The sequence below is a fragment of the Chiloscyllium punctatum genome, chromosome 5 (assembly GCF_047496795.1).
Source record: "Chiloscyllium punctatum isolate Juve2018m chromosome 5, sChiPun1.3, whole genome shotgun sequence".
Taxonomy (NCBI): domain Eukaryota; kingdom Metazoa; phylum Chordata; class Chondrichthyes; order Orectolobiformes; family Hemiscylliidae; genus Chiloscyllium; species Chiloscyllium punctatum.
This window is the reverse complement of record NC_092743.1, coordinates 140,008,224-140,033,863: the sequence shown is the minus strand read 5'-3', so window position 1 is coordinate 140,033,863 and position 25,640 is coordinate 140,008,224. Positions and strand designations below refer to the sequence as shown.

At 43.0% G+C, this 25,640-nt stretch overlaps 1 protein-coding gene across 6 annotated transcripts in view; it reads left to right on the top strand.

Moving 5' to 3' along the window:
* The window catches only part of trim55a (tripartite motif containing 55a), an 85,821-nt gene that overhangs the window by 58,846 nt on the left and 1,335 nt on the right, over nt 1–25,640 (top strand). The window contains exons 9-11 of one of the 6 annotated variants that reach the window (XM_072571516.1): nt 11,239–11,529; nt 12,433–12,523; nt 21,490–21,788. The exons of 1 other annotated variant lie outside the window; for it this stretch is intronic. In XM_072571516.1, the coding sequence (XP_072427617.1) occupies nt 11,239–11,529; nt 12,433–12,523; nt 21,490–21,545 (438 nt within the window). In that variant the 3' untranslated portion in view covers nt 21,546–21,788. Of the gene's footprint in view, nt 1–74; nt 272–11,238; nt 11,530–12,432; nt 12,524–21,489; nt 21,789–25,640 lie in introns of those variants that run through there. 4 more of the 6 variants (XM_072571518.1, XM_072571517.1, XM_072571521.1 and 1 more) reach the window with 4 other exon arrangements.

The following is a 25,640-nucleotide window of genomic DNA, read 5'->3' as shown; positions in this document are numbered from 1 at the left end:
GATCATGCTCAATTGTTTGACATGCATGAGTATTGGATGGATTTTAACGTTGGTTGTTATACCTCCTGCTGCAGAATGAAATGGCTTCTAACACCATACCCATCAGAGCTGAAGTGGACTATTCAGCCCATCGAGTCTGCTTGATGGCGTGATTCTCAACTCCACATGCCTGACTTATCATCATAACTCTTCCTTCAATGATTGAGTAAAAAACCTGTCTCTCGCAGTCTTGAATACACTTAATCACCCAGCCTTGGCAGCATGTGGTAAATAATTCAACATATTCACTCCATTCTGAGAGAAGAGTCCTCCTCGCCTCTGTCTTATGTGAGTGACACCTTACTCTGGAATGATGCCCTTTGGTCCCAGACTCTCCCACAAGGAGATATAACTTGCTCTGTCAAGCCTCCTAAGAATGTTGTTTCAGTAAGCTCTCCAAGGAGAATAAGCCAAATCTACTCAACCTCTCCTCAAATGCAAGTCCCTCCATTTCTGGTATCAAACTAGTGAATTGTGTTCAACGCCTGTATACCCTTCTTTAGATAAGGAGCCGAAAACTGTTCACAGTATTCCAGCTGTAGTCTGATTAGGGTCTGTTTCCATGCTGTACAACTCTATGACTAGTGTCTTGTATAGTTTTAGCAAGATTTCCTATCTTTACACAATATTCTCTATGAAATGAAGGCTAACATTCTATTTGCATTCCCTATTACCTGCTAAACTTGGATTCTAGTTTTTGTACGATTCATAGTCAAGGATTCCCAAACCCTCTGTTTTGTGCAGTCTATGCCCATTTAAATGATATTCAGCTCCTCCATTCTTCCTACCAAAGTACATAACTCCATATTTTCCCACATTGTATGCCATCTGCCAAGTTTCTGTTCTATCGCTTAACATGACCATACCCCTCTGTATACCTCTTCAGGCTGAATCATTTGGTGTATTTGGCTAGGTTCATTGGACGGATTCTCTCTGAGAAGCCAAATGGTTTTCTCACTGAATCTTACCAAACTCACCACAATAATTACTGTTCCCGCCCCTATGGCATGTATCAGGTTCGATTCCTGTCCTATCTTAGAACAGCATTCCCAGAGCAACTTACCACTGTTTAGTTAGTCCAGAATTGACCAGCAACCTAGAGCTGGCATCATATTTAAAAGGTGATGGTGCATAGACAAACACTGTCAATCCACAGTTCCTGAGATTTGCCCCAGGTGTGGCAGACGGAAGGGAAATTGGCGCCGTGTGGGGAGCTGGAGGTTGGGAGGGTGAGATGGGATTTCCTCCCCCACCCCAGAATAGCAGATGAGGCCACACCTCCAGACCATGCCTAGCCCACTTTGAGGTTTCCACCCAGGATAATGTGGTCTCAGCTGTCCAGAGCATTGTGGGAAAATGGCCATTGATTTACTCCACTCTATCTTCTCTCTGATACCTCACACTCATTCTATCTCTGCTACTGTACCCAACTCCCACTAAGGATCATGCTCCACCACTCTCACTGATGCCTGCAACTCCTTCCACACTCGCTCTGACTCACCCCAACTCCCAACACCATTAACCAGCTGTGCTGCCTGTTCACTCACTTGGGACACACCCCATCACTTATACCAATAGTAACAGCTGTGACACCCATCCCCCTCTCTCTCATCCCTGGAGGAAAACCACCCCATAAGAGGGTAGAAAGAGTCAGCCGGGTGGTGGGCTTCCTGACGTCTGACTCCCCGGCCACTACCTTATCCTGACCCTGTTAGCTGTGAACAAGGTCTGGACTGGTCTCAGAAGATGCCCTTGCCCCCTTTGTCTGAGCCATGAGCAGATTATCATAGGTTAAGCAGCACAAGAATGCTAAATATCTAAGAGACTCAAATGAGAGAAATGAGTTTTATTTTATAGGACACCGACACCGAGAGTTGGGTAAGAGAGAGATGTACTGCTGCAAAACCTGAGCCACCCTGGGGCTGGTGTCTTGGCAAAATGTATAATCAGGGTCATGTAGAGGGCTTTAAACTAAATAGAAAGATAGAAAATAGGAGCTGAAGTAAGCCATTCAGCCCTTCAACCCTGCTGCACCATTCATCTTGATAATGGCTAACCATCCACTCTATTGCACTGTTGCTGCTTTCTCCCTATTCCTTTTGATTCTTTTAGCCCAAAGATCTATATCTATCGCCTTCTTGAAATCAATGTTTTGGACTCAACCACTTCCTGTGATGGAAAATTCCACAGGTGCCCCACTCTCTGGGTGAAGAAATCTCTTATCCCAGTAGGAAATGGGCCTACTCCATATACTTAGAGCATGAGCCCTGGGCCTGAACTCTCCAGTCATCAGGAAGAACCTTCTTGAAATTACCCTGTCCAGTCCTGTCAGAATTTGACAGCTTTCTGTGAGATTACCCCTCCCCCCTCAATCTTGTTAACCCCAGTGAATATACTCCTAATCAGGTTAAAGACAAATAAAACTGCAGGTGTCAGAATCAAAAGTAGGCAGCAGGAGGCTTGCTGTGTCTCCCATTGACCAACTAGGTCATACCCACTACCTGCATTCACCTATCACTACCTCACCATTCCGCCCCTCTCCCACCCCCCCACCTTTATCTGCAGTTCCTCCTACCCATAACGTCAATGTCTCCACCTCCTGATGCTGCCTGGCTTGCTGTGTTCTTCCAGCCTCCTGCTTGTCTACTTTACGGTCCTAACTAAAGCAGTCCCGTCTTCATACACCTGTCCCGTCTTCCCAGGAATCTGTCCGGTAAACCTTTGTTGCACGCTCTCCATAATCAGATTATCCAACCTCAAATAAGGAGACCAAAACTGCACACAATACATGTGTGGCATTGCCAAAGCCCTGCACAATTGCAACAAGATATCCTGGCTCCTGTACTCAGATCCTCTCGATATGGAGGCCAGCATGCCACACGCTTTCCTCACCACCTGCTGCACGTCACGCTGATTTTTGGTACTTCATCCTTCCTTGTAAAGGCATTAGCAGGCAGGCACCACGTGTAATTAAGAAGGCAAATAAAATGTTGGACTTATTTGCAAGGAGTGGAGACGTAGGGAGTATGAAAGTCAGGACATCTTGCTAAGGCTGTACAGGCCAATCTGATTAGTCATAGAATTACATTGCCATACAATCTCTACAGTGTGGAAACAGGCCCTTCGGCCCAACAAGTCCACACCAACCCTCCAAAGAGTTCCCACCCAGACCCATTTCCCTCTGTCTAATGCACCGACCACTATCAGCAATTTAGTCTGACAAATTCACCTGAACTGCATGTCTTTGGATTATGGGAGAAAACTGGAGCACCCAGAGGAAACCCAGGCAGTCACAGGCAGAATGTGCAAACTCCAGTCAACTTTCTGTGAGATTACCCATCCCCCCCCCCTCTCAATCTTGTTAACCCCAGTGAATATACTCCTAATCAGATTAAAGACAAATAAAACTGCATGTGCCAGGATCAAAGCTAGACAAGCAGGAGGCTTGCTGTGTCCCCTGAGGCTGGAATTGAACCCAGGTCCCTGGTGCTGTGAGGCAGCGGTGCTAACCACCGAGCCACCATGTCACCTGTCGAACCCTTGTTGAATGATGGAACACGCCTGAAGGCACGAATGGCCTACTCCAGTTCATGTTTCCCATGATCTCATCATCCATTTATACTTTAGGTCTTGTCAGACCAAGTGGACTGAGAATGATCAGACGGCTTAAAATTAAATTGTGTCAGCTTCGAGGAGATTGAACAGTCCCTTTTATGACTTGGTGCTGCTGGTTACACTTGGGAAGGGTCAAAAGTGAGAGAGTCTTTTTCTCCTGGGTTGGGCGACAGACCCATTGAAGAAATCACACACAATCTTTGGAGGAAAATAAAAATTCCAGAAATACTCAGTATGTCTGCCACGATCTGTGGAAAGAGAAAAACAGAGGGCTACATTTTTAATCCAGGTCAAGGGCCAGACAGAAGCAAGAGAGGGGCATACAATTTGTCAGGCTCAGTGTTTCTGCTGGGTACTCGGGCGACATGGTGGCTCAGTGGTTAGCACTACTGCCTCATAGCACCACAGTCTCAGGTTTGATTCCAGCCTCGGCACGGGCCCAGAGTTACTGCTGGGTATTGTCATAACCCTGACTCGGAGCCATTTTGAAAGGGGTCAGGTTGGGGCTGGGTAAGCTGACTGACAGCAAATGGTGGGTAGATGATGGAAGCCAATTATGATGAATCAAGAAGCTATTGAGGCCCCATTTCCACGTAAATTCCAGTCAGCAACACACATCAAGGCTAAGGTGGTGGGTTCAGACTGGATAAGTGTGGGGTGGAGTGGAATGATGGGTCAACTGAAAATCACGTGACCTACAAGATCACAGCAGGAGCCATTGGCTGCCCTCTAGAGGGATGGCTGCTCCAGGATTGTGACCAGTCAGCTATAACAAAATTAACTTCTCGGTTCTATCCTTTGCTGTTTGCCTCCTCACCCCAGTAACTCCATCCTCAATCAATTGGGGGTTCCTAATTCCTGAATGCTAGAGGGCTTCCCATTGGCTTTCCAGAATTAGCAGCTCACTAGCTGTTTCTGATTGGACGAGCAAGCCTGCTCTCTGGTCCTTAATTGACCAGAGCTTTGGAAATTGAGGTGTGGGTGTCAGAAGTTGGAACCTGGAGCTGAGCCCTGATTAAATGTTCATCTGAATGTTAATGATCTGTGATCTTCCATCAGACACGTTGGAACAGCAAAAAATTCTGCCACGCAATGCCCTACAGTCAGAACCTAATTCCTTTTAAATTCACCCACCCACACACTGTCAATGTTCAGCTGGCTGTCTCAAGTTGTCGATGGAAAATATAGCAAATTGGCAAGCAATGCATCAGTCACCTGCTTCTTGCATCTGCACAGAATGGATTGGATAATGGAACAGATGCTTTGGTACCACCTGATGAGTAAGTTCATAGATGGTGTGAAAATTGGCGGGGTGGCAAATAGTCAGGAGGAAAGCCTTAGATTACAGGATGACATAGACAGGCTAGTCAGATGGGCTGCTAGTGGCAAGTGGAATTCAGTCGGGATAAGGGGATGTCATAAGATGTACTTGGCCAGACAAATATAGCAGGGGAATGCATGTAGGACCCTAGGAAGTACTGAGGATCGGGGGACCTTGGTGTGCATGTACATTGGTCCCTGAAGGTAGCAGGACATGTGGATAAAATGTTAAAAAGGCATATGGTTTACCTACTTTTATTGGTCAAAGCATAGAGTTTAAGAGCAGGGACGTCATGCTGGAATTGTATAAAAAGTTGGTTTGACCACAGCTAGAGTATTGTATGCAGTTCTGGAATCCATCTTACAGGAGGAATGTGATAGCACTGGAGAGGCTGCAGAGGAGATTTACAAGGATATTGCCTGGGCTGGAGAGTTATGTCAGTTATGAAGAAAGATTGGACTCGGGTTATTTTCCTTAGAGCAGAGGAGATTGAAATGCATAAAATTATGAGGAGACAGGAAGGAAATCTTCCCTTTGAGGGGCACGTATTGAAGGGGCAGGAGGTTTAGTGGAGATGTGAGGAAAAGTAACCAAGGTTTTGTCCAGTTCCAGCATAACCTCCTTGTTCACAGATGCCTAATCTGGATTTGCTAAACGTTGCTGAAAATCTATCCCATTCAGCATGGTGTTAGTGTTAGTGAACATAAGTCCTTTCAAAGACCAAGTCCCATGAGGGGGTTACTCTCTCTCTAATCCTGTCAAATGGATGCATTTACCAGAGGTACATTGGATGAGGTGAAGTAAGTTTTGCCTTCTTGTTGGTTTCCTCATAATCTGGCAGAGGCCACTCAAACAGCTATGACCGTTAGGACTCAGTTACCATGATCAGTAGCAGTGTATTGATCAATAGGATCCAGAGTCAATGATGAGAGAAATTCCCTCCTGACTGTGTAACCTCTATGCTGCCTCTTCTGCTGCCTCTGTCCTGCCAGCAGAGCAGAACACATGCAGTAATGGCAATGTTGGCGTCTGGGGTCATATCTGCTAGAGTGTGGTGAGTATGACTATATCAAGCTGCTGTTGGATGAGCCTTTGAGACCGTTCTCCCCATCTTGGTTCAAGGCCCAGTTGTCAGTAGGGATTGTTTTACATGGTTGGCAGAGCTGGGTACATACTGCTCCTGTTGCCGGTTCCTTACTCAATGCTAAGTGGGTTTGCCCAACTTCAATCCATTTTTTACATTTTTAGCCATTTAATAAGGCTGAGTGGCCTGTTAGGTGTGTTAAATCGTCAAGGATAAATGTAAAAAGCAGCAACAAGACTGGACCGTGTGATCTCTGAAGTGTGCTGCCACAAACAACATGACCATGACTGACCTGTCTCAGCCTTTTGCATTAGTTCATCATAGTCCTCGACTCCCCAACATTTCAGAAACCTAATTAACTCCTCTTTAAATGTTATCTAGCCCCCACAAGCCTCTGGGATGGAGACTTCCAGATATTCATTATCCTCAAGGAGAAGAAATTCCTTTGCATTTCTGTTTTAAATGAGTGTCCTCTCGTTCTGTTACCATGTCCCCATTTCAAGATTCTGTCACTATCAATATTTATCTACTCAGTATCTCCCCTGTCAAGCCCCTCAGACTCTTGTATGTTGTAATAAGGTCACCCCTCATTCTTCTAAACCCCAATGAATTCAGGTCTAACCTGTTTAGCAGTTCTTGATAAGTCAACTTCTTTATCCCATGAATTGGCCAAATGAATCCCTTTCAAACTGCCTCTAATACCAATAGATCCTTTCTGAAAAATGGACACCAAAGTAGGTTATAGTATTCACTAGCTACCTGTATAGTTGTGATAAGATGTCTCTATTTTTAAACTCCAAACCCCTAGCAATAAATGCCAAAATTCTATTTACCTTCTCAATAACTTACTGCATCTGCATACTAACCTATCGTGCTTTATGTTCAGAACACCCAGATCCCTTTGTGTTGCACTTTTCTGGAGTCTCTCTCCATTTAAATAACTGTATGCCTTTTGATTTTTCCAACCAAAGTGTGTGTCCTCACAATTTCCTACATTAAGCTTCATCTACCAAGTGTTTGTTCACTCACTCAACCCGTTTCCATCCATTTACACATTCCTTATGTCTTCATCACAACATTCCCACTCACCTGTTTTTTTATCATCACAAAATTTGGATATGTTACAATCCAGCCCATCCATTAAGTCATTATTGGAGAGATTTCACCGATGATAATGTCACTGAAGACAAATGATAATTCTCTCTTTGTTGGAGATGGTGATTGCTTACCAGTTGTGTGGTGCGAATGTGTCTTTCCCCTTGTCATGGAGAGAGTGAGGATGACAGGTGCTGGAGAGTCAAAGTCAAAATGTGTGGCGCTGGAAAAGCACGACAGATCCGGCAGCATCCAAGGATCAGGAGAATCGACGTTTCGGGCATAAGCCCTTCATCAGGAATGTGGAGTGGGGAAAGGAGTATGAGAGATAAATGGGAGGGGTGGGGATAGGGCTGGGGGGGATCATAGCTGGGAAGGCGATAGGTCGGTGGGGAGGGTGGAGTGGATAGGTGGGAAGGAAGATCCATTATCCAATCCATTCTATGCAGATGCAAGAAGCAGGTGGGACAGGTCATGAGGGCAGTGCCGAGTTGGAGGGTTGGATCTGGGATAATGTGGGGGGATGGGAGATTTGGAAACTGGTGGAGTCGATGTTGATGCTGTGTGGTTGGAGGGTCTCAAGGCAGAAGATGAGATGTTTTTCCTCCAGGCATTGGGTGGCTTTGACTCCGCTGTGGAGGAGGCCCAGGGCTTGCATATTCTTGGCAGAGTGGGAGAGGGAGTTGAAGTGTTCGGCCACAGGGCAGTGGGGTTGTTTGGTGTAACTGACCGAGAGATGTTCCCTGAACCTCCACAAGTTGGCATCCTGTCTCCCCAGTGTAGAGGAGACCACATTGAGAGCAATGGACACATAGATGAAGCATTTGGATGTGCAGGAAAATCTCTGCTGGATGCGGAAAGATCCTTTGGGGTCTTGGACAGAGGTGAGGGGGAGTATGGGTATAGGTTTGATACCTCATGCATGATCAACAATGCCCTCCAGCACATCACCTCCACTTCTCACTCTCAAACCCCACCCGTCCAACTGCACCAAGGACAGAACTCCCCTGGCCCTCACCTTCCACCCTACCAACCTTCAGATACATTGCATTATCTTCCGCCATTTCCGCTACCTACAAATGGGCCCCACAACCAGAGGTATATTTCTTCCTCACCCCTTTTTGCATTCCCAGAGACCATCCCCTACGTGACTCCCCTGTCAGGTCCATGGCTGCCCACCCTCCCCTCCCGGCATCTTCCCTTGCCACTGCAGGAGGTGTAAAACCTGCACCCACACCTTCCCGCTCACCTCCATCCAAGATGCCAAAGGATCCTTCCACACCTGCAAAGATTTTCCTGCACATCCAAATACCTCATCGACAGTGTCCGTTGCTCTCAATGTGGTTGCCTCTACATTGGGGAGACAGGACGCCAACCCATGAGTGTTTCAGGGAACATCTCTGGGACAACGCACCAAACAACCCCACTGCCCTGTGGCCGAACACTTGAACTCCCCTCCCACTCCCCCAAGGATATGCAAGTCCTGGGCCTCCTTCACCACCAAATCAAAGCCACCCAATGCCTGGATAAAGAAAGCCTCATCTTCTGCCATGGGACCCTCCAACCACACAGCATCAACATTGACTTCACCAGTTTCCAAATCTCCCCTGCTCCCACCTCATCCCAGATCCAATCCTCCACTTGGCACCACTCTCTTGAACTGTTTTACCTGTCCATCTTCCTTCCCAACTTCCTGCTCTACCCTCTGCTCTGACCTATCACCATCACCCCACCACGTGCATCTACCTATCATCTTCCTATCTGGCTACCTTCCCCCCAGCCCCACTGCCACCCTCCTATTTTCTCTCAGCTCTCTTCCACCTCCACATTCCTGATGAAGGGCTTACGCCTGCGATGTCGACTCTCCTGCTCCTCGGCTGCTGCCTGACCTGCTATGCTTTCCAGCGCCACACTTTTCGATGCTGCGTTTGGACATGGAGTGCTTCAGTTCCCCACCAATCAACTATCCTGGGGGTTACCATTGACCACAAAACTGAACTGAACTCTCTATGTAAATACTGCGGCTATCAGAGCAGGTCAGAGGCTAGGAATATAGCACCATAACTCACCGCCTCACTCCCAAAGCCTGATCTACAAAACACTTCAGAACTCCCCACTTATTTGGACAAGTGGAGCAGCAACAACATTAAAAATATCATCCAGGGCAAAGCAAGCCCACCTCACTAGCATCATATTCACAAACATCCACTCCTTCCACCACTGACACTCAGTAGCAGCAGTGTGTACCACCTACAAGATGCACTGCAGAGATCCATCAAGTTTCCTGAGATAGCACTTTCCAAACCCATAGCCATTTCCATCTCGAAGGACAAGGGCAGCAGATAAATGGGAACACCACCTCCTAGTTCCCCTTCAAGCCACTCACCATTCTGACTTGGAAATATATCACCGTTCCTTCAATGCCGCTGGGTCAAAATCCTGGATTTCCCTCCATAACAATAATGTGGGCCAAACTACAGCACACGGACTGCAGTGGCACAAGAAGGCAGCTCCCTACTTCCTCCCAATGGCAACTAGGGATGGGCAGTCAATGGCCAGTCCAGTGACATACACATTACGTGAAAGAAAAGGAATATTAAATGAACTGTTTGAAATGATACTTTTTAAGAAATGATGCCCTGAAACCCAGTTAATTAGTGAATGACCGTGTCAGCCAAAGCACTTCTCCTCCTGGGAAAATCATTGTTGATACTTTGATCCAATTTACAGGAATTAACAATGGACCCACATTTCAAATGACTACTAAACCTTACATCAAAATGTTGTAAAATACCTCAAATAAACTATTTTAAGGAAACGTTTCTGGTTAAAAATTCCCCAAGTTCCAAAGTGTATAATGTATCCATTTCTGAAATCGGAAGTGAGACAATACCTATGTAATTATCTTTAAGGAGAGAAGAGGGAAAACAATGTGGAAACAATCTATCATTTCTAAAAGTAAAGGTAATAACGGAGGATGGTGCGGTGGCTCAGTGTTTACCACTGCTGCCTCACAGCACCAGGACCCGAGTTCAATTCCAACCTCAGGCAACTGTCTGTGTCCAATGGTGAGCAGGTTAGGTGGATTGGCCATGCTTATTTGCGCACAGTGTTCAGGGATATGCAGGCTAGCTGTGTTAGCCATGGAAAATGCAGGGTGGTGAGGTAGACAGGTGTATCTGGGTGGGATGCCCTTTAGAGGGTCAGTGTGGACTTAGTGGGCCAAATGGCCTACTTGCACACTGTGATTCTCTTCTATAAGGCAGGAGTCATAAATTCTGAGCATCTCATGGTAAAGAACTGATTGCGCCAAACGGTTGTTTTGTTTGAATTGAAGAGTCACAAGTATGTTATAACCATTCACAAGGACTAATAATTGAATTATAAAGTAAATTTCTAGAACCTTGCATGAGTTCTATATTAGCAGTGAGACAGTGGTACAGCTAGAATAGAATCTTTACAGTGTGGTAACAGGCCCTTCGGCCCAACAAGTCCACACCAACCTTCTGAAGAGTATCCCACCCAGACCAATTCCCCTACATTTATCCCTGACTAATGCACCTAACTTACACATCCCTGAACACTATGGGCAATTTAGCATGGTCACTTCACCTAACCTGCACATCTTTGGACTGTGGGAGGAAACTAGAGCACCCAGAAGAAACCCATGCAGATACAAGAGAATGTGCAAATGCTACACAGGCAGTCACCCAAGGCTGGAATCGAGCCCAGGTCCTTAGCACTGTGAGACAGCTGTGCTAACCACTGAGCCACCATGCCACCCTGTCAGTTGTGACCTCGACAATGATATATTCACTTCAGATCATGGATGTTATTTTGTCGATCACAAGCATTTTTATTCACTGAGGATTTGGATGATACTTCAACTGAGACTGGTGCAGAAACAAGTATTTTCCAAAAGGGTCCTTTTGGTAGGACAAAACTCAATAAGGAAAAGGTATTTGCCAATATGCTCCCTTCAAAATAACACATTTATTATTAATTAAGTATGAACGATGAACCAGAATTCACATGGTGAAAAGGCTACTGAATATTCTGTTTTGCTCTGTCTATCCTTATCAAGCGTATGGTTAATTTTAATGAGGCCTCTGAACTCCTGGACTCTGAACCTCAGTTGCTGTCATCAGCAACAACTGCAGATCCTGCCTTTTACCCAGATTGGCACAAAGCTCACACCTTGGACGAGATCAGCCCCAGTTTGAACCTATTAAGCAACAGTTCGGACGATAGGAACAGTCAGATTGGATCAGCAGTTTCCATTGTGAAAGATGCAAAGAAATCAGCAGCAGACCAGAGTTCAGCTAAATTGGAAGTGGATGGTAATGAAGATAGTTCAGCTCCAGGTTTGTCACAGGTCAGTGAAGATTTAAATGTTTGCAAAAGAATTCTGTGGTAGACCAGCTGAACAACAGTATTCCTGCACCACATGGCCTTGCTCAGCCCTGCAGCCAAATCAGTTTTGTGCATGGAGGCAGCAGCCTGCAATATTTTTTGCTTATTACTAATTAAAAGTGTCTTAATGAGGGTGTTGGAAAAGTGTTTCCTGATCGATCATAATAAATCGTCATTGCAGGAGAAAGTGATGCAAGCAAATTAAGGAGAGCATAAATGTATTCCCTAGTTTGTTCAACCAGCTGATTTCAACCCAGGGCAGTAATGGTGAGAGTATTAAAAGTCACTGCTTCTTTCCCTTTATATAATTATGTATGGTTCCATTTGAAAGGTATACATAGATAGTTCTGATGTGTGGATGAGGTCAGTTTAGTTTGTAATGACCTGCATAGTTAAACAGTCTGATCATGATTCAGTCTTGGTTTTTTGGTTATCAAGCAGATGTAAATGAGTTGACACTATTTTTTAAATAATTGTGGCCACAAAGTCTAGACTTTGCTGTCTAGGCTTGCAAAAAAAAGGAAAACAATACGCTGGGCAGTGAACGTACCTATTGAGCTTCATGAATCACTGTCCATAGGAATGCTGAGCAGCAGGGGCTCTGAAAAACGTACTGTTACTCTTCCTTTGATATCACTATGAAGGATAGTAATTTAAATAGATCAGTAAACAGAAAGACTGTTCTACCTCTGAATGAACAATTGCTGTCTGCTATTGTGTGCTGTCTTCACGTACTCGTGCTGAATGCTTCACTTTTCATTATTTAATGTCATTCCCTTCTCACCCCCACTCTGCGTTAACTAAAGAATTTAAACGATCAGTTGTGGACAAAAGTGCAGACCCGGTGTATCTTATTTTCTGACAGGGTCTAGCGTTCTTCATTTCAGTTTTGGTTTTGATGATCATGCTTCGCCATCTTTGGAATCAGATTCAATCCATGATCTTTTCTTTTCTGGGTAGGAAGAATATTTTTCAATACGGTATCTTAAAGACATAAAGTAGTTTCTCTTACTCTCAGCTAAAACTGTAACCTGTAGATTATTTTTCAACTAAAACTTGGAGTAAGTGAAGTTCCTTCACCTATTAACTCTGGAACCCATCAAGAATCGGACTCCCACTCTATTCCCCGGTACATTTACTGCTTTCATTGCTCCCCTTCATTTGACTAACAGAAAATCAGCATCACAGATTCTGATTGGTGATGTCAGTTTTTCCTTTATATCCTTGAAGTTATGAAACAATGAGAAGAAATGTGAATGAAATTACAGATTGGGAATCTATTTTGTCATTACTCAGGCCATCTAGTCATTGCACAGTCTGGTGCAGAATATTATTTAATTACAAAGATTCAGGGTTTAAGTTTTCACAAGCTGACAATTGCTGCCTTTTAAATTCTCGCTAAATACCCTTTTCCTTCCATATTTGCCAAGCCATTGCAAAGAGACTTGGGAAATCTTTGCATGCTGATTGATAACCTCACTGCTGGTTTCATTAACTTGAGCCGCTTGGTTTCTGTTGCTGAGCTTAAACCCTGTTGACCAATCCTCATTCAAATTTGTTTTTGTGAGAGTGAGAGACTACTTTAATGTGGCATATAAAGCAATCCCAAATTTAACGAGTGAGTGGCGGATTAAAGTCCTAAAGATCTCCTCTGGATGAATAAAGTGTTTTCCTTTCTGAAAATGCTGCATTTTATAATCAGTGTTGCTCATGAGATTCACATGCATTTGGAACTTGACTCATGAGTATGAGTCACTGATTTGTCCATTAATTTTGATAAATATAGAGCATATCAAAAATTGTATTTATAAATCATGTAAACATTGGCTACCAAAAAAAAACACACTGATAGCGTAGCTGGATGAAGGCAAACTCACTGCCTCCTTTTTGGAGTTAAGTAAGGATGGCCAATAAATGTTGCCCCAGTCAGTAATGCTCATGTCCCACGAGTAAATAACAGAAAAGGAACTGCAATTTTTATTGCTAAGCCTCATGCCTGAAAACTTATAAAGGTAGACCCCTTTTCTGAACATTTTTTTCTTTCTACCTTTCTTCCTACCTTCTGCTGTTCATGCAGCTGACATGTCAAGGTGGACAGGGACTCAAGTTCCTGCCCATCAGTGCTGCTTCAAACTTACTCCAAGAACAGGTAGAACTCTGCAAGAGCAGACAACGAAAGGTACTCCCAGGTTACATTTATATCACAAGATTAGTACAGATATGATCCATTTACAGCTCTGCATTTTTTTAAAAAACTGGGGATCTCGTGGCTCTGTGGTAGTGTCCCTATCTCTGAGCTAGGAGACCTGGGTTCAAGTCCCACCTGATTCAGAGGTATATAATAATATCTCTGAAAACAATAATAAGAATATGTGTGTGTGTATAATAGGGGGAGGGTTAATAGCAGCACCATTTCATGCTTGTATGAACTAAATAAAACAGGGAATAGTGCCAGAGGACTAATGGAGAGTCAATGTTGTTCCTAATTTTAGGAAGGAGGGTGGTATAATTTCAGGCAACAATAGACTAGTTAGCATTGTATCAAGGAGAGGAAAGATTCTATTTCATTTAGTGAATGAAAATTTCCATAGCCAAGCAATAGCCTCACTTATAGAGTCATAAAGTCTTAGAGATGTACAGCACAGAAACAGACCCTTCGGTCAACCCGTCCATGCTGACCAGATATCCCAACCCAACCCAGTTCCACCTGCCAGCACCTGGCCCATATCCTTCCAAACCCTTCCTATTCATATGCCCATCAAAATGCCTTTTAAATGTTGTATTTGTACCAGCCTCCACCACTTCCTCTGGCAGCTCATTCCATACACGTACCACCCTCTGCATGAAAAGGTTGACCCTTAGGTCCCTTTTATATCTTTCCCCTCTCACCCTAAACCTATGCCCTCTAGATCTGGACTCCCCGACCCTAGGGAAAAGACTTTGTCTATTTATCCTATCCATATCCCTCATAATTTTGTAAACCTCTATAAGGTCACCCCTCAGTCTCTGACACTCCAGGGAAAACAGCCCCAGCCTGTTCAGCCTCTCCCTGTAGCTCAAACCCTCCAACCCTGGCAACATCCTTGTAAAGCTTTTTCTGAACCCTTTCAAGTTTCACAACATCTTTCCGAAAGGAAGGAGACCAGAATTGCACGCAATATTCCAACAGTGGCCTAACCAATATCCTGTACAGCCACAACATGACTTCCCAATTCCTGTAGGAGAAAGTGAGGACTGCAGATGCTGGAGATCAGAGTCGAAAAATGTGTTGCTGGAAAAGCGCAGCAGGTCAGGCAACATCAAAGGAGCAGGAAAATCGACGTTTCGGTCATAAGCCCTTCTTCAGGCATCAGCTTCTCCCAATTCCTGTACTCAATACTCTGACCGATAAAGGAAAGCATACCAAACGCCTTCTTCACTATCCTATCTACCTGCGACTCCACTTTCAAGGAGCTATGAACCTGCACTCCAAGGTCTCTTTGTTCAGCAACACTGCCCAGGACCTTACCATTAAGTGTATAAGTCTTGCTAAGATTTGCTTTCCCAAAATGCCACTTCTCAGCCCATTGGCCCATCTGATCAAGACCCTGTTGTAATCTGCAGTAACCTTCTTCGCTGTCCACTACACCTCCAATTTTGGTGACATCTGCAAACATACTAACTGTACCTCTTATGCTCACATCCAAATCATTTATGTAATGACAAAAAGTAGAGGACCCAGCACCGATCCTTGTGGCACTCCACTGGTCACAGGCCTCCAGTCTGAAAAACAACCCTCCACCACCACCTCTGTCTTCTACCTTTGAACCAGTTCTGTATCCAGTTGGCTAGTTCTCCCTGTATTCCATGAGATCTAACCTTGCTAACCAGTCTCCCATGGGGAACCTTGTCGAACGCCTTACTGAAATCCATATAGATCACATCTACTGCTCTGCCCTCATCAATTCTCTTTGTTACTTCTTCAAAAAACTCAATCAAGTTTGTGAGACATGATTTCCCACGCACAAAGCCATGTTGACTATCCCTAATCAGTCCTTGCCTTTCCAAATACATGTACATGCTGTCCCTCAGGAATCCCTCCAACAACTTGCCCACCACCGAGGTCAGGCTCATCGGTCTATAGTTCCCTGGCTTGTCTTTACCACCCTTCTTAAACAGTGGCACCACGTTTGCCAACCTCCAGTCTTCCTGCACCTCACCTGTGACTATCAATGATGCAAATATCTCAGCAAGAGGCCCAGCAATCACTTCTTTAGCTTCCCACAGAGTTCTAGGGTACATCTGATCAGGTCCTGGGGATTTATCAACTTTTATGCATTTCAAAGCATTCAGCACTTCCTCCTCTGTAATCTGGACATTTTTCAAAGTGTCACCATCTATTTCCCTACAGTTGATATCTTCCATATCCTTTTCCACAGTAAATACTGATGCAAAATACTCATTTACTATCTCCCTCATTTTCTGCGGCTCCACACAAAGGCCGCCTTGCTGATCTTTGAGAGGCCCTAGTCTCTCCCTAGTTACGCTTTTGTCCTTAATATATTTATAAAAGCCCTTTGGATTCTCCTTAATTCTATTTGCCAAAGCTATCTCATGTCCCCTTTTTGCCCTCCTGATTTCCCTCTTAAGTATACTCCTACTTCCTTTATACTCTTCTAAGGATTCACTCGATCTATCCTGTCTGTACCTGACATATGCTTCCTTCTCTTTCTTAACCAAACCCTCAATTTCTTTAGTCATCCAGCATTCCCTACACCTACCAGCCTTCCCTTTCACCCTGACAGGAATATACTTTCTCTAGATTCTCGTTATCTCATTTCTGAAGGCTTCCCATTTTCCAGCTGTCCCTTTACCTGCGAACATCTGCCTCCAATCAGATTTCGAAAGTTCTTGCCTAATAGCGTCAAAATTGGCCTTTATCCAATTTAGAACTTCAACTTTTAGATCTGGTCTATCCTTTTCCATCACTATTTTAAAACAAATAAAATTATGGTCTCTGGCCCCAAAGTGCTCCCCCACTGACACCTCAGTCACCTGCCCTGCCTTATTTCCCAACAGTAGGTCAAGTTTTGCACCTTCTCTAGTAGGTACATCCACATACTGAATCAGAAAATTGTCTTGTACACACTTAACAAATTCCTCTCCATCTAAACTCTTAATACTATGGCAGTTCCAGTTTGTTTGGAAAGTTAAAATCCCCTACTATAACTACCCTATTATTCTTACAAATAACTGAGATCACCTTACAAATTTGTTTCTCAATTTTCCTCTGACTATTAGGGGGTCTATAGTACAATCCCAGTAATGTGATCATCCCTTTCTTATTTCTCAGTTCCACCCAAATAACTTCCCTGGATGTACTTCCAGGAATATCCTCCCTCAGCACAGCTGTAATGCGATCCCATATCAAAAATGCCTCTCCCCCTTCTCTCTTGCCTCCCTTTCTATCCTTCCTGTAGCATTTGTATCCTGGAACATTAAGCTGCCAGTCCTGCCCATCCCTGAGCCATATTTCTGTAATTGTTATGATATCCCAGTCCCATATTCCTAACAATGCCCTGAGTTCATCTGCCTTCCCTGTTAGGTCCCTTGCATTGAAATAAATGCAGTTTAATTTATCAGTCCTACCTTGTTCTCTGCTTTGTCCCTGCCTGCCCTTGACTCACTTCGATTGTCAACTGTATCAGTCTCAGATTGATCTCTTTCCTCACTATCTCCCTGGGTTGCCCCCCACCCCCCACCCCCAACTTACTAGTTTAAATCCTCCCAAACAGTTGAAGCAAATTTTCCTTCCAATTTGGTGCAATCCGTCCTTCTTGTACAGGTCACTTCAACCCCAAAAGAGATTTCAATGAAAAATGTGAATCCTTCTCCCATACACCAGCTCCTCAGCCATGCATTCATCTGCTCTATCCTCCTATTCCTGCTCTCACTAGCTCGTAGCACAGGGAGTAATCCAGACATTACTACTTTCAAGGACTTCTTTTTTAAATTCCTGCCTAACTCTCTGTAATCTTCCTTCAGAATCTCAACCTTTTCCCTTCCTATGTCTTTGGTTCCAATGTGGACAATGACCTCTTGCTGACCCCTCTCCCCTGTGAGAACATTCTGCACCCTCTCTGAGACATCCTTGATCCTGGCACCAGGGAAACAACACACCATTCTGAGCTTTCACTTCTGGCCACAGAAACGTCTGTCTGTACCTTGGACTAGAGAGTCCTCTAACACAATTGATCTCTTGGAACCTGACATATCCCTCATTGCATTAGAGCCAATCTCAATACCAGAAACTTGACTGTTCGTGCTGTGTTCCCCTGAGAATCCATCACCCTGTACATTTTCCAAAACTGCATACTTGTTTGAAATGGGAATAGCCACAGAAGACTCTTGCACTAACTGCCTACCTCTCTTACCTTTCCTGGAGTTAACCCATCTATGTGACAGTATCTGCAACTTTTCTCCCTTCCAAAAACTGCCATCCACCACATACCATTGCTGTTGCAAGTTCCTGATTGCTTCTCACTGTCTCTCCAACCGATCCATTTGATCTGATAGGATTCACAACCAACAGCATTTATTGCAGATATAATCCTCAGTAACCCTACACTGTCCTTAGACTCTCACATCTGACAAGAAGTGCATATCACTGCAAAGGCCATTTTTGCTCCTTCACAATCTACAGACCCAGAAAATAACACCTTCTTATTCCTCTACAAAATACTGCTCCAGGTTAAATTAATAGCTATGGCTTATATTTTAAGTTTAATCAAGAGACATATCTCAAAAAATATATAATCAAGAAAGGACCCACACTACTCACTACTGCAGACTTTCTTTAGGCTACACTTAAATGGTTCACTTTTCTGATTCTGTGCTGTGACTTCACCCAGTTCCTCCAAAATCAGTTGTGAATTTCTCTGTTTGTTAATTTTCCCAGACGCACTCCAATGTCCAGCAATACATGAATTCAAACAGCGTCCTCTGAACTGTCCAAATACTTTCCAATCTTTGGATTTTTCTGTGTTCAATTCAATCCTTCATTATTTTTCAACCTAGAAACAAGCTCACATCTTTCAGTGTTTTCTGTCTCCTGTCATAAAACCCACAATTTAACCAAGTTTCCATGAGCACTCCAGATAGTCTTGCCACCCTGTCTTCTGACAGGTATTAATGTGAAATCACAGTTTCAGAAAGATTAACCCAATTATTTTTAAACCCCCTTTGTAGAAATTAACCAACATCCATATGCCACTCGTTTAAAATCTAAAATTTACAAAATTTATTCATAAACATGAATCACACTTCTCATCACAAAGTTTACCAATTCATTTCAGACTTACTTCAAGATCCAAAGCAAGCAGAAATGTTTCACAAAAATTAGAGTTCTGGCAGTAGGCCTATATAATAATAAATTTAATAAAATCCAAAAGAACTGTGGGTGCTGTAAATCAGAAACGAAAACTGAAGTTGCTGGAAAAGCTCAGCAGGTCTGGCAGCGTCTGTGGAGAGAAATCAGAGTTAACATTTCGGGTCCAGTGACTCTTTCTCAGAACACTGAGGAACGGTCACTGGGCACGAAACATTAAGTCTGATTTCTCTCCACAGATGCTGCCGGACCTGCTGAGCTTTTCCAGCAATTTCTGTTTTTGTTTTTGACATTAATAATCTTGTTGGCTGATAATGTAATTGGCAAATGAATTTTGGTTATAGATATGTGTGATTTGACACAATTTATTGGAAGAATGTGGAGGCAATTAATTATTTGGATAATAAGAGACTAAATAGGGAAGAAGATAGAGGAATCTAGAGTACAGACAAATTTCTGAATGTAGCAAAGCAAGTTAGCTCAGTCATAAAATAAAAGAAGCACCACCATTCATTTGTAGACAAGTGATGTTCAACTTGTACAGAAAATTGGTTAGACCACACCTTATTGTGCACTGCTCTAGTCTCCATATCATTTAAATAATATAGTGACACTGAAAAATTTGCAAAAGGATAATACCAATATTGAGATGACGCACTTAACAAGAAAGACTGACTAACTGAGATTCTTTTCAGTGGGACATAGGCTATTGAGGAATGACCAGTTGGATGTATTTTTAGATTATGTTAAGATTTGATAGACACAGAGAAAATCTGTACAGTTGTGGTAATTCCAAAGTTGAAATTTTGGAAAGATAATCACTGGCAAACCAGTAGAGTATTAAATAAATTTCTTTACCCAAAATATGGTATAATTGTGGAGGTCTGGCTGTAAGCAGCTGTTGAGGTCAATGGAAGGTACATTTAAGGGGAAATTAGGTAAGCATATGAGGAACAAAAGAAATAGAAGATTCTGATAAGGTGAGATCAAGAGTGCAAGGAGGCTCTTGTGAAATGTAAGCACTCTGTGGACCAGTTGGGCTATGAAACTGCTTTCTATGCAATGAGCACAATTATATAACTCTAATAGAATGGTAAATAGTGCAGTATTACGTATTAATATCCAAACTGACTCCAGAACAAAATGAAGTGAGATTCATTTTCCATGGAGTCTAGCTAGACATTGTTCACCTGATTTCACCTGACAAAGGAGCAGCACTCTGAAAGCTTGTGATTTCAAATAAACCTGTTGGACTATAACCAGGTGTCGTATTACTTCTGACTTTGTCCACCCTAATCCAACATCGGCACTTCCACATCATGTACTTGTTTCACCTCTGAGTTTGAGTTCTGACTGTTGATGCAGCTTGCATTTACACTGTAAGTGTAGGTTCATTGCAAAGTGAAACAATTTGAAACCAAAGTGCTGTTCTCGTGTAAACATATCCTTAGATTGTTTCTCATGGAAACATACCCTTAGATTGTTTCTTCACTTTCTGCTGGATAGTGCTTGTCCTCAACTTTATTTTTTTCTCATTGCACGGGAATCACCTCTCTTCATTGGTAGATTAGTATTCCAAAATGTTCTTCCAGCATGTTATCTTCCATCCTGGGAATATTGCATTGGAAAAACTTTATTTGAAGATATGAGGTAGTGCAAGAAATTAAACAATGCTTTGCTCATCTCCAGTCACAACTTTCAGTAAAGAACGCTACCACTGAAGAAAACCCTTTTCTCAATCCATAACATCTTTAGGACTTTGCTTTACTTTTTTCCTGCACTGCTACAATAGCCGTTATGTGTTTCAGAGATTGGTTGCTCAGTTCAAAAGCTGTTGTGCTTTTTCTTGTTCTAAAGTATAACTTTATCTGAATATAAATATGTCAAGATAATTACTAGAAATTGCATTTTATTCTTGTTTCATATGACAAAGTTTTCTATCAAAGTATGCTGACAAACATTAACTTATTCTTTCTTGTAAAGTCTCTAACACATGGGACTTAAAAAAACCAGCAGTATGTTGATGCTGAGTAAATGAATTCATGACAAAACAATGAAACAGCTAAAATGCTGCTCTGTTTAGTCTATTGAAGGAGAATGCCATAACAGTCAATTATCCAACAATTATAGAACAATGTTTGTCTTAAATTATACTTTGACAGAGGCAGTGTTTATAGAAACAGAATTGACTGGTTCAGCATGTTTGCTTCACGGAAATATTGCAGGAGAATTCTAAATTGAGAATATTTCAATTAACAGAAATATCTATGATTATATGACGTCATGATAAATTTGCTTTTTTCCATTATACCTTAATTAATGTCTTTAATTTCATATATCAATCCATCTTCATTAAGTATCATCAGGACCTGAGCTTTAAACTTTGGAATCTAGTAGGGATGATTCCATTTTTTGTTCCATTATTATACCCCCTGCAATGATTTTTGTTGTTCCCAAAATACTTGTTACACTGAAAACAGCAGAAATATTCAGAGACTCAAATCATCATGGTAATAAATTATTGCAGGCTGAGAACTGAATTTCATTGTTCCACAGATAAATGTCCATTGCCAAGGCTGCATCATGAGGATGTGTTACAGGAAAAGCAATAGGATGTGCTAATGTGACACAGATGGGGAATTGACACAGAAAACATATACCTCAGAAAATCCAGTGTCAATCAAAGAAAACATAACCACTTGATTTGAGAAGTACAAACTGCCCAGTTAAAGTGCAACTAAATTTCAGCAGTGCTATAATTTCTTTTGTTACATCTTTTCAATACAGTATCTGAAATTGAAGTTACAACAGACCTGTAACCTCTGTTGAAAGTGGAAAGATCAAAGTCCACAAGTTGGACATAGCTGAGTTGATATTTCATGTTGTCCATTGGATTGTCTGACTGGCAGGCATTTTTCACCATTGATTCAGCAAGAGATTTTCAGTCCTTGGCATCAGTAGAGGTTGACACTTCTCTTGTTTAATGTTTGCTGTAATGTTCTCGGACTGTTTTGTTTCCATCCTTTCCTGTCCCGAAGATGGTGATTTGTTCTCCATTACCTTTCCATGGAAATTAATGATACTCCTCAGCAACTCAATCTAAAAAAATTCTCCATAATTTAAATCCTTTATTAGCTATTGCTGCATTAATGGGAGTAATCCCAGCACTTCATGTTAGCCCATAAAATATGGAGGCAGACGTAGGCCATTCAGCCCATTGTGTCTCCTCTGCCATCCAATGAGACCATGGTTAATCTTCAACTCCATTAAGATGAATGAATCTCTTCATTTTCTGCCTTTTCCCCAGAAGCATGGGTACCCTTACGGTTCAAAAATCTGTCCATTTCAGCACTGAATATACTTCATGACACAGCCTTTACTGTCCTCTGTGCTACAGAATTCTTTAGATTCATTACCCTCTGTTGAAAAAGAGAGCCTCCTTGTCTCTGTCTTAAATGGGTGACACCTTACTCTGAGATTATACCCTCTGGTCCTAGACTCTCTCACAAGGGGAAACAATCACTCCATATCTACTTTATCAAGACCCTTCTCTCATTTTTCTAAATTCCAAAGTCCATAATCTCACACCTTCCCATATTATATTCCATCTGCTAAGATTTTTTTCCCACTCACTTAACCTGTCTGTATCCCAATGTAGACTCTTTTAGTGCCATTCTCCCCACTTACCTTTCCCATGTTTTTGTGTCATCTGCAAACCTGGCAATAATATGTTTACTGCTGTTATCAAATTGTTTATATGTGTATTGTAAAAGTATTGTGGCCTGAGCACTAATCCACTAATTCAACACTCCACTAATGACAGACAGCCATTCTGGTAATACCCCCTTTCCCTCAATTCTCTGTCTTCTATCATCTCTGTCTTCTATAGCCAATCCTCAATCCATGTTCTAACCAATACTGTGGGCTCTTCTCTTATTAAGTAGCCTATGTGTGATACTTTATCAAAAGTCATGTTTTGCTCCTAACTTTATTCATCTATCCAAGGCATCATTTTTTTAATCTATGGTATAAATTTATGTCACTTTCATGTCCTTGATTATTTATCCACTAACGATCTGCTCCCATTCCTGTGCTTTTCTTCCTGAATATATTACCTCGCACTTACTCATATTAAGTTATGTCTGCTGCCTCCTGCCCTTTCCGCTAACATCTCTGCATCATCCTTAACGTGTGTCAACGTTTCTATATTCAGCAGAATTTCAGATTGTGTTTACTGTGCTCAAATCCAAATAATCTATATTAACCAAGAACAAAGATGAACCCAAAGCTGAGCCATCTGCAACCCCCTCTCTCCATTCAGAGTGACCAACACTAATTTATATTCATCCTGTCTATCTGATAATGTTCCATTTATCAATTACTTACAGATTAGTTGCTGGTCCCTTCTTTTTTTCCTTGCAGTTGCTTTGATTGGCTGAGTGTTTGTTGCTGTCTATAGTTGTTTAATGTCTCCACAGCAGTGTGCCTGGTGGTGAAGGCGGTTTTGTTATTCAGGACTTCTGTACAAGCAACTGCTTGGGTCATGTGGGTGCACTTCGATTCCTCCAGTTTACACAACCTCACCTCATGAGGGGAAGGGATGAAGAGGGTCAGTCAGTACAATCTGGCTGATGTAATGGCTGAATGGTTGGCAGTGTGAACAAGCTGTGAGCTGTTGTTGTCAGACTACACAAGCTGAAGGTGCAGTGGAAAGTTTGAGTCTCAGCTTTGTGTCCTGACTGACAGGGAACGTTGATAGGTGAGTGGTGGGGGTGTAGCACTTGGCAGGGTATGACATCTAAGGATGAATTCAATTATCCTGGCCACTCACACAAGCTTATTGAAATTCACAGTGCTGCATGTTTGTCTTTGAACTTATCCTCTGGAATAACCCTCCACAGGTGTGAGCCTTCTCAGTATGTGGGTGCTGGTTGTTCAGTTCACTTGAGGAATATAGGACATCCTGGTGCCTTTCTGCCTTTCACAAACAGGTCCCCATTGCAGCTTCCAACAACTTTTGGAGCTCACTTTCTGTCCTGCTGTGCCATTCTGCAGTATTTCCATAGTGACTGCCACAAGCAGATGAGGCACTAAGTGTGTGTACACACCAGGAGGAGAGTGTCACAACGAGCTGCTGTTACTGGTCAAGTCCGGGTACACTGGAGGTGAATCTGGGCAAGGGTGGAGTTATGGGGGGGGCAGAGAAAAAACAGCATCAGCAACTGCCCAGCCCCCGCCCCTAACTCTGGGAAGGACCCATCCCCATGCAGCACAGTGCCTGGAGAGGGATAGGCAGGGAGTGAGTTTGGCAAAGCAGATTGTCAGCAGGTCTGTCAGCATCTGTGGGGAGTGAAGGCTGAGGAAGGGTCACTGGGCTCGAAAAGTTAACTCTGAGTTTCTCCAACAATTTCTGTTTTTCTTTCACCCCCTTCCCAGGGCAGCTTTTTTTAAACAGAGTCAGTCCCTTAAACTGAGGAGATTCTAAACCTCCTGGTTATATATTTTTTTCTTTTTTTCCCCACTGTTAGGTGGTAGTGCTTATATTTTTCCCAGCACTCATTCTGTGCATACAGGTGTGAGACACAGTGCGAGACAACAGGTGTATAAATCTTTATTCATTTCACCACCACCAGGAAGAAAGGAAACACCCGAGTGGTCAGTGACAAGCAGTGCCCTTCACATCAAAGGGCAATGCTGAGTGATCAAACAGTGAAGGGGCGGGCACCTAGGGCACCTTTACTCCCTGCCTGACTGTCAGGCCCACTTCAACCACTACACACCTCCCCTCTAAGAGGTACACGGTACCTTTCATCGGCGCTGAGTAAGCAACATGTTGCTAATGAATCCAATAGCATTATTAGCCCAAGGTGCATGTTAAACAGGGTGAGCTGGATGTTAAATGGTTGGGACTGCATGATGTGCAATCCCTGCAGTGCTCTGGATACTTGCGCATCACTTGTTTTTAGGCACTATTAACCCCATTGAGTACAAAATACAGGAAGTTAGATAAATTATTTCCATTGGTTGGGGATTCTAGAACCAGAGGTCATTGTCTGAGAATTAGGGCCAGACCTTTCAGGAGAGCTGTTAGGAAGCACATCTACACACAAAGGGTGGCAGAGGTTTGGAACTCTCTACAACAGCACTTGATGCATGATCAGATGATAATTTTAAATCTGAGATAGATATTCTTTAAGAAATGTATTAAGTGATACGGTCAAAGGCGGGCATATGAGATTGAACCATGGATCAACCACATTTCATTGAATGGTGAAACAGGCTTGAGGGGCTGAATGGCCTCCTCCTGTTCCCGCGGTGCTATCTTATATGAACTAGCTCAGTCCCAGCTGGAGTACGGTGTCCGATTGGGATCCCACATTGTGGAAAGGTTGGGAAAACTTTGGCTAAGGTTTAGCATAGAGGAAGATCATTGGATTCATTCTGGGAATGCGGGATAGATTGGAGAAAGTGGGCCTGCCTCCCAAGAGCAGGAAAAAGAGATTGGATGAAAGTGATTTGGTACGGTGAAGGCTTCGGGAAGGTTCAAAGGAGACAATGGACCGTTTCAATGATGGAGCCAAGCGCACAGTTTTAAGGCGTTTAGTGTTTACACGTGGACTGTACTCGCTGAGTCATAGCCCTGAGAAAGGGGGAATGAAATACAGGTACATGAGGAATGAGATTGATTGAATGAAGAGAGATGAAGC